This window comes from Nuphar pumila, chromosome 3, assembly GCF_984573655.1.
Source record: "Nuphar pumila chromosome 3, dmNupPumi1.hap1.1, whole genome shotgun sequence".
In the NCBI taxonomy this organism is placed as follows: Eukaryota; Viridiplantae; Streptophyta; class Magnoliopsida; order Nymphaeales; family Nymphaeaceae; genus Nuphar; species Nuphar pumila.
The window spans coordinates 140,269,553-140,284,315 of NC_143251.1; the positions used below are offsets into that span (position 1 = coordinate 140,269,553).

General features: G+C 35.1%; 1 protein-coding gene across 1 annotated transcript; it reads left to right on the forward strand.

Annotated features, from left to right (window-relative positions):
- Window positions 1–13,847: 13,847 nt before the first annotated feature.
- LOC149844102 (uncharacterized) lies at window positions 13,848–14,288 on the forward strand. Its single transcript, XM_090001035.1, has one exon. It carries the CDS (start codon window positions 13,848–13,850, stop codon window positions 14,286–14,288), a length of 441 nt encoding a protein of 146 aa, XP_089857161.1.
- The last annotated feature ends 475 nt before the right edge of the window (window positions 14,289–14,763 follow it).

The window sequence follows — 14,763 nt, forward strand, 5'->3', positions numbered from 1 at the left end:
CTCCTTGTTGCTGGCTCCCTCTGGCAGAGGACTCTCGGTCTTTCTACTGTCGGAGCACTCAGAAATCAAAAGAGTCGGGTTTTCCGGCCATTCGCCGATGGCGATGGGTCATCTTCCTATTTGAGTTTGTTTTTTCCGATGCAGGCTCTCCTTGCGCTCAGACCTGAGGTCAAACCAGTTTTTCCCGGTGGTTTGGGGTTTTTTCTTTTCTCTGTTTTCTGTTGGTTTGTATTTCGATTCTCTGTTTTTTATTTTCTGTTCAGTTAGGGAGCAACAGTAAAAAAACAGGCTGAAGGCCTTTTATTTCTAATTGATCGGTGCTGCCAGGAAAATGGTAGGCGACCAATAACTTTCCAGTGACAACAAATATATATTTTTATATATGTTTTCCTTTTATTTTATTTTCGTTGTTTCTCTATTTCGCTGTTTCTCTGTTTTCCCTCTTTTGTTTTGATTTACAGAGTCAAATAGGAAAGACTCAATTTAACTACTTTTGAATTTCAGAGATAATGTTTTCCCAGTTGGGGTTTTCAGAGGCAAGCACAAAAGCAAGATCTCTGATCCAGAGATCAAATAAGAAGGATAAAAACAAAGGGGGAGCAGTAGCTCTTACCTTTTCGCCATTTTTTTTGTGATTGCTTCTTCCTTGCAGGTTGAAAGTTGCAAGTACTGGAGAGTATCTCGAACCTCGGCTGTGATACCATTGTTGAGGTTGCGCAATGGAAGGTCCTCGGTTGTGACGGCAACAAAGACGTTGAGGAGTGGCAACAGAGAGAGAGTGAAGAAAGAAAGAAGAGAAGGTGCAAATTAGTGCATATTATTGTTTTCTGCTTGGAGGTTTGCTTCGAAGGCTTCACGATGTGTTGTATTGCATATATTCATAGAGGTCGAGGCCTGTGTTTATATAGCCTTCAGATTCCCTCTCTCGGTTCAGCAGATGGTTGAAAGAATATCGGTGAGTCTGATGTTTTTGATAAACTTAGAGTTTGAATTTTAAATGAAAAGGGTTATTTGTAAAACAAACTTAGTTTATCCATGAGAAGGCCTACTCATGGATAAGCACAACGTGCAACACATGGCCACACGCACCAACAACCTTAGGGCCCACTTGGCCCAACACGAACTTCTCCCACCTCTCTTTCAGACATTTGTTTCACCCAGTATGGTACTTTTCCATGAAATATGCCTCACATATACAGGCCCTTAACTAGGGATGCCAATGGATCAAATGTATCCAACATCTGATCCAATTAGTCAGATTTGGTTAAGAAAATTAAACCTGATTAGTAATCATAATAAGATTTGGTTTATGATTTTATAATCGAATCTGACGGATATCTGCATCCGACTACATGTATTTTCTGGATTTGGTATTAGCTTTTTTCACATTCAAATCTGAATCCCAATTCGAGTCTAATTAGTTGAATTTGATATTGGCTACTTCCAAACTGAACTCGAACCGTTTACATCTTCATTCACCAAAATTCTTTCTTTGATATGTTGGATTACTGACGGAGAAGAGACTATTCTCTTTTGGTAGGTTGGTCGGGTGTATAGCCCTTTCTTTTTATTATTTTCTTTAGAATATTGATTCATAGGTACAACCTTAATAACTTAAAGATATACCTATAGATTGGCATTTTCTTATTTGGAATATTGCAATTTCTCAACTTCACTTTCCACCTTTATTAACAATTTAATACATTTTTATTCAAAAAATAACCATATTGTACAACAAAAATTACAAGTTTTCTAAAATGTGCCACAATTTATCAAATCTGCCAAATGAACAATATTGTAGGTTTCTAAATTTTTCTTCACTTTTACCCCTTGCATATGTGAATTTTCAATTTTCGCACGTCATGATACTAAAATAATACACCCATGAAACTCGTCAACAAAATGGCATATGAGGTTGCAAAATTTCAAAAAAGAATGCGATCAATTTGCGAAACTCGTCATGAGTTTCGTGCAAAAACTTGCGAAAATCATAAAATTTACGAAAGTCTTATAATTGCGAAACTATTGACGAGTATCACATGATGTATTGTAAAATTCTAAAATATTTGCGAAAGTTTGTTATTGTGAAATCTCTTATTTGAATCGCACCCGTATTGCGAGATTAATTTTTCTTATGAAATTTCATCCCATATAAATGATGCTTCGTTTCACAACCCCTTTTTTTCATCTGTATGCCATATTTTTGCAACACCTAGCATTCTTGCGGTCTCCAATCCTTTTGGCGATCTTTTGTCAGCATTCTCACTGACATTCAGGTGAATATTATGGCAGACGACAACTTTGAGAAAATCTTTTGTCGTTGACGGTTCATCGACAATGGCTCATTGGTAGTGAAAAACCTTGAATTTTGGTCTACCTTTGGTGAGTTTTTCGGCGAAACTCCTTTGAATATTTTGGTAAAACCATCGGCGTCCCTCAATCGAGTTTTTTTTCAATAAGGTTACCGATGGCTAGGTTTTCTGGTGAATAGTTATCCACTATTGTTTTTCAGGTAAAAACATATGTATATATTTAAATTGGTTATATGTGTCAGTTACAACCCTAAGTTTGTTTTTGCATGTATATTATCCAATTTAATCGATTATTTTTCAGTTTTTTCGATGTGTAGAACATTGCATGTTAGTTTTTTCATTTTTTTTGGTTTTTGCATGTATATTATCCAGTTTATTGTTGTTATCATAAAAATTAAGTTTTTTATTACGAGATGACACCAAAGGAGAGAAAAAAACATACAAGTTACACCTGCAATCACAACGAAGAAAAATAACATGCAGAATCAGCCCAACATGCAGAATCAGCCTGAAGGGCCTGTAGCGTTTGATGGTTACGTGGTATTTCACAACATATATTTCACACGTACAATAAGCTTGTCACTCCAATAGAGAGGGATCCTGCTCTAATACTAAAAATCTGGTTGTCAGATCTTATTCACAAAAAATATAGCCTTAACGATCTGAAACGTACAAATATGTATTCATCCAATTCGTTGTATGCACTTCCAACAAATGAACTACTAAAATTTTTAGACTAACCCAAAAGTACTGTTGAATCTGTAAAAAAAGTTGATGATATTATGTCTAAATATTTATCTCCAATCCCAAAAGCATCGAAGGAGGGGGAGGGGGACTCATTGGTGAAGCAATTTAAGTCATTGTCTCAAGATGAGGTTGTTGCCAACCTCGATTCTCAGCTTGAAGAAGATGAAGACATGACAACTTTTAGTGGTAATGGAGAGATGGAGATGAAGGTTGTTCTTAAGGATGTCTCCAAATTGAAGGAGATTAGTTACCTAAATATGGAGGAGAGTGAGGTTGGGGTTTGGAAAATTATGGAGGGTCCTCAGGCAGAAGATGTAATTATGGGCCAAGAGATAGAGCAGAGTGAGGGTCTTCAGGCAGAGGAGATTAATGTGATACCATATAGTGCACAAGAGGTTTTTTTTCTCCCTCCTTCTGCGAGAGTGCATGCTTCGAGTAGGAGGTTACAACAACAAACATTGTCCGATGTTGAGGGACAGATACATTTCTATATTTATTTTGTATATAACTGTCACTTGATGTTTGTAAGCATTGAGGAACTACTTGATGTTTTTTTGTGTGTGTAAGCTTAATTCATGAACATAAGGTTTAAAACATCTTTGAGTCGTCTTTCAAAAACTAAAACTAAAAAGTATTTGTGTATTTATATGATATGTAGCTATGCATTTATTTGTGTGTTTGTGTACTTGCATTCCAAATAGTGAAAATGTTATAACTACTGAATATGTGCATGTGTACTTGCAACAACATTAGCCTCCAAACATTGGTCACAATCTCATAGATTCTATTGTGCAGTTTTGGATTCTGTCTTTAAACACATTCATCTTTGAAGATATTGGGATGACAATTACGTTGGAAGACATGACACAAATTACCGAATTAAAGTGCTATGGGAAGCCAGTGATTGGACGTAGCAGGGGTCATTCAAGGATGTGGGTTGCGTTCTTATAGATGCGGATGATGAGGCATGGGACGATGCTTGAGTCAAGTTATCATGGTTGAGGAACGATATGAGAGCAGTCTTGCTCTACTTTTTGATACATTCTTATTCATCGACTCGGGTGAGAAGACAATTCATGGATTGTATTTGGAATTGTTACATCCATTGACTTCCATCGATGAATATCCACGAAAAATTGTCGTTCTTGCATACATGTATGCAGGTTTGTCTGAGTTCAAGACTGACAAAAAAATATTGTAGGCATTTTGGTTTTGTTAGAGGTATTCATTCTTTTATGTTTGCTATTTGATATTTTTTGTATTCGTTATCTATAAATTGTTGACGTAGTAATAATCCTTGTATTGATCCTTACAGGTTTGGATATGATAGCACATATCCATTGGAAGACCCTTGAGATATAACCCTTTTCATGAATTTCTATGTGCTGCAATATAGAGATAGACACGTGAGAATGATGATAGAAATGATCGAAGAGGGTTGGGTCATAATATCAATAGAACATCTTGCATAACACAATTACAGAACATCACCGAAGCATATATAAGTTTTCTTCAAATAATTTGTTGAAAGTGTTTATTCTGTTGTTGAAGGTGTTCATTCTTTTGTTGGAGTTATTCATGATGTTTGTTACGTTTTAGGTAAAGTGGTGCCCTATGTAGACGAGGTAGATGAGAACCATGAGGATGTGGTTGTGCATGTGAGAGATCTTTATAAGGAGCGACATTTGGTTGTACAACATGAACAAAGTTGAGCACTACTAGTCAGCTGAGTGGTTCAAAAGTTTGGCTTTGTTCAGCAAACACTATGTCACCCTGGAGTAGTTAGTAAAACAATCCATGATAAGAAGAAGGATTATCCCACTCTCTTTAAATATGAACTGAAAAACTGGTACAATGGTGGGAAAAACATCAACATGAAATCCATGGCTAATGTACAACGGGATGAAGAGGGAGTTAAAGTCCACATCTAGGAGGAAGTTGGGGTTACAACAAGTGCTACTGGGACGAATGTAGAAAATGCTTGTTTAAAGGAGATGCTTATCTCTCAAAGTGTTCTTATCGCTAATTTGCAAAATTACATCAACGATCATCTAAAGTATTTTATGTATATTAATTAAACTTTGTATATTATTGAAATTTGTTATGTACATTAATTGATTAATTGATCTTGTTTATGAATGAACTTATTTGAATTTTATTATGTACATTAATTAATTGAAGTTGTTTATGAATAAAGTTGTTTCTATCTTATTTTTGAATGAGGATGAATTATGTATATAATATGAGAGAGTTGTTTGAATCTTGTAAGTTGTTAGATATGTGTTATTTTTGTAATATGTGATTGATTTGTTTACGATAATCATTTGTGTATAATATGTAAAAAAACACAGAATGAACATGTGTTTGTATCTGGTAATTTTTTGCACCAGAAAGGAATTTTTCAAGGTGCTTGCAATTTTTTGTTTATTTTTTTAAGTAGAAAGTAAATTCGCAAGGTATGCACGACTTTTCATTCATTCTTGTTTAAACAAAAAAGAATAAACTAAAATGTGGTAGTGTGAGGCAGGAGCGTGTTAGAATTTATGCTCCAAGTTATTATTTTATTTTACCTGATTTACTGTTTTCTTTTGTTTACTCATTTTAGGTATAGTAAAATAAGCAAATGTATTCTATTATAACAAAGTAGATTATGATTGAGTTGGAAAGAAATATGGTAAGCCAAGGCAACGATTATCTATGATCGGTCGCATATGTTTGCAATGTATATATTTTTGTGAGTTATCATCTTTAAAAAATAATAAGAAAAACTCTTTACATTAATCGTGTTCCAACGCCTTCTTCTTCACAACATCGTCGACATCCTGTTAACATGGTATCAGAGCTGTGGGATCAGTAGGAAGCACTGCAAAGGGTCGATGATTTGACATCGCTGTGTTCGTACTTCCCTATTTTTTTGTTGTTATGTGATCCTGTTCTAATGTGACCAAAGTTGCACTCGTTTTTACCTGCTTCAATGTGTTCAACCAGTGTCTTTCCCCATCATTGTGTCATCATCATCTAGTCATCGACCATGTTATTTGATGGAAGCATTGTTCAACTGCAAAACAATGTTTTCGGTGAGAATGTTTCAAACCCATACTATTTACACCATTCAGACCACCCTGAAACTTGTCTCATTTTTCAACCACTCATCGAAGATAATTTCTTGATGTAGAATCATGCTATGTGCATGGGACTTAGTGTGAGGAACAAAATGGGTTTTGTAGACGGGTCCACACACCTTGCAAAAAAAATTTCTGGTGCAAAAATTTATCAATTACAAATACATGTTCATTTCGTATATTTTCACACATACAAAAACAACATATATCCAACAACTTACAAGATTCAAACAACTTTATTTTTTGTTGTATGCATAATTTATCCTCCAAACACAAGACTTAAACAATTTAATTCCTTGTTATATACACAATTCATCATCCTAAAAAAACAAGACTCAAACAACTTCATTCCCTATTATATACACAATTCATCATCCTCTAAAAACAAGACTCAAACAATTTTATTCATAAACTCCAATTAGTTAGTTAGTGTACATAACACAACATTCATTAATTAATGTACATAACACAATTCAAAAAACTTCAATAATATATAAAGTTTCAATTAATCAATTAATGTACATAACAAAAATACAAAAAATAGGATCATTGGCCCATTGCTTCGTTATGTCACCCATGACTGCCCACAACTCTTATAAACCCTCATCAACATCCGCTACCTCATTATCCAATGTCATCTCTATATCTTCAAGGGCAAAGGCATCCCATGTCTTTGATTCTTCACCACCTTTCATTGCCTCAAGCTTAGCCATCTTTTTTTTTCACTCCTCACAGATGATCTTCCTTTCACATTTATAAACCTTTATCAATCAATGCCTAAATGCAGTTACATTAGCCTAAAAAAATGTTACACAGCAAACATGCGACAAATATTATAAAAAAATAAAATAAAACATGAACACATAGCATGGTATACCTATATGAAATTTAATGGTTTGCCTAATCCTAAGTATCGTATATACAAAAGGACATATATTCTGCAATCATACATGTAACATTCATATACCAAGTGAACAAACATGTACAAATTAGTTATTTAACATGTACAAAAGTAATTACCAGTTTAATTACTTAAGAATATCTTGCACAATAGTGGCCAACCATTCTGAGTAAATATCGTAACTAATTCATCAATGAAAAAATGAACCTTCAACACAATATTAAATTGAATGAGTATTTAAACAAAAGAAGCACAATACAAAATAGGTAATAACATTACATACCATCTCTATGACGTTACTGTCAGCAAGTTCATTACTCTCCATCGAATTGTACAACTTTAACTCTTTCGCTTTCATATTCATCTCTCAAAGAACTCAATGATAATTGCTCTAGCTGACAAGAATTAAGATATAGAACATAAATCGATTTTAAAGTAATTGTACATTTCAAATTTTATGTTATGTTGTACCCTTTTCATATTCATAGAACGGATATGTCAAATGACCGGGTTCTTAGCATGCACATGTCCCATCTCGATGTAGGAGAGTTTCGAGCATTTTGCTATGAATTTCAACGTTTACCGGTTAGCTTCTATTAGAAAGAAGAAAAGAAGAGAAACATTGCTTTATAGACACACAAAGAAGTACAAGATAATATAAATGGTGTTGACTTTTGCAAATTTTATGATTTTTGCAGGTGAGTTTTGCAATTTTTTTTTGGAATTTTGCAATTTTTTTGGAATTTTGCAATCTTGGATGCGATTCTGTTGACGAGTTCTATGGGTGTATTATTTTAGTGTCATCACTTGCGAAAATAAAAAATTTGCACGTGAGGGGAAAAAGTGACAAAAAAATTGAAAACATGCAATATTGTCTATTTGGCAGATTTGATAAATTGTGGGGTATTTTAAGAAACACTTAATTTTTGCCATACAGTACAATCGATCTCTATTTTTTATTGCTATTATGGCACTAAAAAACTAGAGCAGGTTATCGACCATCGATGGTGGGTGTTTCTTAATCAGAACTTGAGTTGACATTCTCACTCAATCTGACTCATAGATGTGTTCAACATAGTCTATTTACTAGGGATCACACATAAAATTAGATTGTTTTATTGAAATTTCTTTGATGAATTGTAGGTTGTTTAAGTCCTTGGTAATCGGTTTTACACATCTTAATCACATGCTTCAAAGCCTGTTTTTTGCTAAGCAAGCAATCTGGATCACATCCTAGTTTTTCCAACCATTTGACCATATAAATTGGGGGCACACGAAATGCACCAAAACTTAGGGCTCACCTACCAATTTCTCTGCAACTTTTCTGTAGAGTCAAAAGTGTGATTTGCCAATCTCTGTTTTGATTGGTGAAACTAGCAAAAAGAAGGAAGCCAAGATAAAAAAACTTAAACTTAACTACATCCAATTTGGCTAACTTAACATGAATAGGCTAATGCCTCTGCTGATTTTTTTTTGCAAATCTATGCAGACTACTTTGAAAGCTAATGATAAAATGAAAAATTCATTCTACGGGGCTGAAACATTATTATTATTATAATTAGTCTAGGCCAAGAATAAAATCCCCCATCACCAACAGCATATTGACAAGCTTCCTGTTGATAAAACCCTTGAGATCCTCCTGCTCATCAGAGAGTAAACCCAGCTTCGATCTTCCCGGATGTTCTTGGTGGGTTTCAAACTTGGGAGGTCGACATCCACAAATCACCTCAATCTGATGAGCAGATCCCTTGTGAACTGAAACAGTAATTAGTTAAGGATAATAAAATAGCAAACCACATGACAGCATTGCATGGGGGGCCACAGCAATATATTGCAGGCCCCACATGAAATGCTGTCATGTGATTACCTGTGTCACATGACCAAGCGGGGTGGTTTGTTTCACCCCACTTTCATGTCATGTGAACTTTTCACTAGGTTGAAACAAACACCAAGCAGGAAAGAGCAAGTGGGGCCCACACATTTTTCCACCAAGATAAACTGTTTCCCTGGAAACCTGTGTTACACCTCTCCCCCTTGGGAAGCATTTTCCACCCAAGGGGGGGATTTGAGGCGATTTCGGTTTCCACTGATTTCTTTTTCTCCATCGTGAAACAAACGACCCCTTAAGTGCTCCCTGGATCCCACCTCACAAACTATCAGTGACACCATCCATCGGCCAGATGAGCGGGCACTTGATGTTAGGACAGTTTTATCATTTCTGATCTTTCCATGCAACCTAAACCATACAACTCATATGTTGAACCTAGCTAGCTGTGTCATAAGAAAATTTCCATTTGCTACCTTGTCATGTCCCCTTGTCTATTGGACACAGATCAGGTCATTCATCGAATTGACCTTAGGATCATTCGACGTCAATGACCGTCGATCTGTATCCAGAGGTGCTCGCTACGTGGTGAGCATCTTTCAAGGCGGCGTAAACCCTGCCTTCTCCTTCAACCTTCCTCTCTCTCTCGACCTTCGATCATTCTTTTCTCATTCTGTCCTGTTAGGCCCTATAGTTGGAAGTGTTTTATGGTAGATCTGATCCGATAGATGCGTTTAGCATGCTCGATTTAGTGAGAATCGATTATTGGATTGTATTTTTTGATGAAAAAATGTAATTTTATTGGCCAAAAAAAGTGATGCCTTCATAGCTATTAATTTTGGATCACCTAAAAAACCTGCACTCAGGTCAGATTAGGTTGATCCAAAAACCAATTCCCACTAAACAAAACCTATAGATCACATCTATGGTGTTAGATATGAAAAAATATCAAAACTATGATTTTTGAAGGGGGCCTAATTGCACATAACCAGTGCATTACTCTCTCTCTCTCTCTCTCTGGAGAAGCTGAAAAACCCATTTAGCATATGTTTTAGCACCAAATGGGTTTAGCACCGACCCATTTTCATATATATATATATATATATATATATATATATATATATATATATATATATATATATATATATATATATATATATATATATATATATATATATATATATATATATGTGTGTGTGTGTGTGTGTGTGTGATTTTTTTTGAGGTAAACCCCTTATGATTAAAGAGAAAATTTATTGTAATTTTGAACGATGGTAGTATGCAAGCAACAGCCAAGACCCCTTCCAAAGTGGTACGACCTCTTGTTTGCATATATCTAACCACCAAATGTTGAATCTAACCATATATAAGTGTTAAATATATTTTTTATTACTATAATAGTAGGTTTAACCATCTCTAACGTATCATCAGACGCAAACATTTATATAATAACAAAAAAATCAAGCGGCTCACAATTCATGAAGATGGTAGAAATTTAAAAATGTCCCAAAAATAATCTCCAATTCGACTTCAACATATGAAAATAGTAAGTTTTTTTTTTTAGATATCGGATACATGTAAGTCAACGAGTGTTCCACCATAAGTTATGGTGATTCAATCCTCAAGTCAACATCCACATCTCAAATTTGTAAAAACAAAATAATGATTAGCACCTTAATTTTTCATTTTCCTGTCTTAACCCTAGCAGTATTACTTAAATGCTTTGACTAAGAGCTCGTTGGTGATTAAATAAAAGAGTAATGCCGGTTCTGGCCGGTTAGGCCCCTTCAAAGATAGAGTTTTCAGTATTTTTTCTCACATCTATCACCATAGATATGATTTATAGGTTTTGTTTAGTGAGAATCGGCTTTTGAATCACCGGAATCTGACCTGTATACAGGTTTTTCCGGTGATCCAAAATCAATGGTTCTCAACTCATAAAAATATATTTTTTCATCGAGAAAACATGATCAAAGAGTCGATTCCTACTAAATCGAGTGCGCTAAACACATCCAACTAACAGTTCAGATCTATCATAGAACACTTCAAACTATAAGGCCTAACGGGACAGAACTATAAAAAAAGGGCCTAATATATTCAGTTCTATTTTTATAAATAATAGTTGCCAACCTAATTTTCATTTTCCAGCTACTATATTATCAGCAAGGTTCACTCACCAAGTCAAGTGTTTACTATTCTCTTTTATAAAATGAAGGAAAATTTATAAAAAAAAACTTTTTAAATCATCAGCTATTTACTTTAAACTGCATATCTCTTTTCTTGGTTCTCACATTTAATCAGCTGAGTTTTTTGGCTTTGGAATAAAAACATGCTTGTCCTATAAATTCAGTCACTAAATTTTGATCTCTGGTGGTCAGGAACAGTTATTTCAAAATCCTCAGGTGAATGATTAAAAATTGAAAGATTAATCAAGTTGGGTGGTTTTTATGTAATCGTAAGATGTTGAAAGGTTATGTGCAATTAAATAAAAAGTATGGTGCTTTTTGGCTTACCAAAAAGTGAAACTTGCGTGGACTTCATTGCTAAAGCAAGTCTCGATGGAGTATGGATCTTCCCTATATTATTTTATTACTTTACGGAAACATGACCCGATTCACAAGCTACCTTTTTCACATGGCCTGCCTGCTTTGGGAGTGTCAACGGGTCGAGTTTATCCGGACCCGACTTATACCAAACCCTATAAATTTCATAAATAATAAGACCTAATTAAGATTTGAGTTTGAACTCGATGGTCCGATTAATATATGGATCTGGGTATAGTTTGTGAAATTTTATACTAAACTCAGGCCCTACCCGAGTTTCTATTAAGACCAGCAATTTCTTAATATAAAAATGATAAAAAAACAGTATTTTACTGGATAGGGATCAGGTGATGCGATTCATGTAGTTCTTATCGGGGTATGATTTCTCTTATGGTGGGTATGATTAAACCTGAGTCTGAACCCCATATCATACTCGAAAATCAAGGCTAGATCTGATTTTACCGGGTCAAAACCAAACCAAACCAAACCCATTGACACCCAACATGTGATAGAGAGATGTGACCTCATGATGATTTAGAGAGAGAGAGAGAGAGAGAGAGAGAGAGAGAGAGAGAGATGACCCAATGATGATTTATGTTTCTATTTTGAAATTCAAAGGCAAAGTTCCTTGCACAATTTTTTGGGTAGTTTACGTATAGGTGCCAAACCTTTGTTAATTCACATTTAGCTGCTGCAGTTTCCTGATGTTTAATATAAACAGTTTTTTTTTTTAAGAAATTGCTCAAATGGCTACCTAGGGTACTAGGTATAACACTTATAAACAGTTAGGCTCAGCTCGATTCATATAAGCTTTTAGCTAGTAATAACAATAATTTCCATATATTCTATATCGTATGGTACAAATGATTGAAGTGTTTGAACTGCAAACAATAAGTTTAAAGTTCAAATCCTATTGCTTACAGTTTTGCAACAATGTATTTATTTTGTAAACGAGTCAGTTTGAGTTTGGCTCAATAGGTTTAACATCCAAGTTCTATTATTCTCAATTTCAAAATATATATATTTCCATGAACAAGCCAGCTTTGTTTAACTCTTTAACTCACGAGCTTGAATACCCTCATTTTGGTTCACTTGGCTTGTTTACTAGTCCTATTCATAGTGACAAATATCGCGAGAAATTGCCTGAAAGTTTAAAACGGCAATTTCTTGTGAGAATTTCAAAATATCATGAGATTTATGAAAAAAACTTAAATACTGTGATTTAAATGGCTATTTATCATGAAAAAACCTTGTATTTTATTTTTAAATAATTTCTATTAATATTTTTTATAAAAATATTTTTTTTATATTTTAAAATTTATTTTTTTATCATCAAGTTTTTGCTGAAAAAATGCAAGATTTATGAAAATTTTTCAATTTCTTGTGGGTTTTTGAAAAATGAGATTTTGCTGAAAAAAATGTTTGTCACTATGGTCCTACTTATGTGTAGGGGTGTCAGCAGGTCGGGTTTGGTTAGAACTCAGGTGGAATCTGGCTTGGCTCTGAAATTTGGGTTCTTATGGTATCGAGTCCGGAGCTGAGTCTAATCGAACCCACTATAAGAGAAACCATACCGGGACTTGATAAGAACTACATGAACCAGACCCAAATCATACCCTATAAAACAATATCTTTTTAGCATTTTTATATTGAAAATTTGCGACTTTGAATCGGAACTCAGGTCGGGCCCTGGTATAAAATTTCACAAACTATACCCAGGTTCATGTATTAATCAGACTTCCAGGTCCGGACCCAGGTCTTAATCAGGTCTTCTTAATTATCACCATACCCGGGCCATATATGGTTTTATTCGAGTCAGATCCGAGTAAACCTGACCCATTGACACTCCTACAGTCCTACTTATGTTTAGTTAACTCTTTCACTTTCGTAACTTTCCATTTTAGTAGCTGCAGTTAAGGGCAAACAAATAATTTTAATAAGTAATGAAAGATGGTCATTGAAGCAATTTCTTGAGGCAGCTAAAAGTAAATTTATTATACAACATGAGGTAACTGTATGTTAAATTACCCGTAATATTTTTCTTCTCTTGGTGGCAATCCAAAAACAACAGCCAATACGTTTGTCCGTTTGCACCAACGCCGCACACGCCTTCTTCCTCTGCACAAACCGCGTCTGCTCTCCTTTTTATACTCCCCATTCTCCACCTTCTCCCCTCACCACTCTCCAACTCTCTGCTTTGCATTCCATTCTTCCTTGTCTGCACCAACAGAATTTTCATTGCCACCATCACCATCTTCCTTGATCACACATACTCCAACAATGGCGAAGAAGTCTTCCAGCTTCACCTGCCGAGCGTGGAGCTTCCTGCGTTTCTCATTGCTCTGGTCCAGGAAGAGCAGCATCTTCAGAAGAAGACTAATTCTGAATCTGCGCCTCATGCCCAACTACTTCAAAACTCTTCACTCTTCCGATTCGAATCTTAATGGGGAGCGCGAATTCTCCATCGATGAGACTCCGATCTTCCGTCTCAAGCTCCATAAGAACATCAAGAATCAAAGACGCATCCTGCGAATCCCCTGCATAAATGCGCCCATCGATGTCAAAGATGATTTCGTTTGCGATAATGACAGTTACCATGATGAAGAAGAAGTTGATAACAATGTTGGTGATGACTGTCATGATGATGATGATCAAGGCTTCCAATGCAACAATGACAGGAGGGGTAGTTATGTCAGTGGAGATGACTACTCATGGAGGGCGGAAGAGGTTGACCTGAAGGCAGATGAATTCATAGAGGAATTCTATAAGCAGATGAAGCTGCAACGCCAAATCTCTTACTTGCAGTATAAAGAGATGCTTGATAGAGGTGCCAGTTGAGCACAACTAATCCCATTCTTTATCCAAAGTTTTGGGGTTCATCAAATAACAGATTACTATGCATATCCATTGTTTTTTTTTTAGCTGCGTAGATATTGACGAGTTTCTGTGAGAAAGATATGTATATTGTGTTTTTGCATCAGATCATGGTGCAACATTATGCTGTCTTATAATATTATTTATTTATTTATTTGCATAAAACTCTCCATTTGCGTGCGATTCAGAAAATTGATACAGCAGAGATTGAACATTTTTCCAGAAAAGTCATGAAGGTAAGTGGTAAAGCATTTTATAGCAACTCACACTATTTTGGTTGTAAGGATCATGTAAAGTTACGCAAAGATAAACAATTTTTTGTCAAAGAAAAATAAAAAGATAGACCTAACTAACAATTTGATGCCGATCCAAGAAAGTTCAAGAACAGAGTATTTTGCTGTCACTTATATTTCAGATCCTGGACAACTTCCATCAGCGG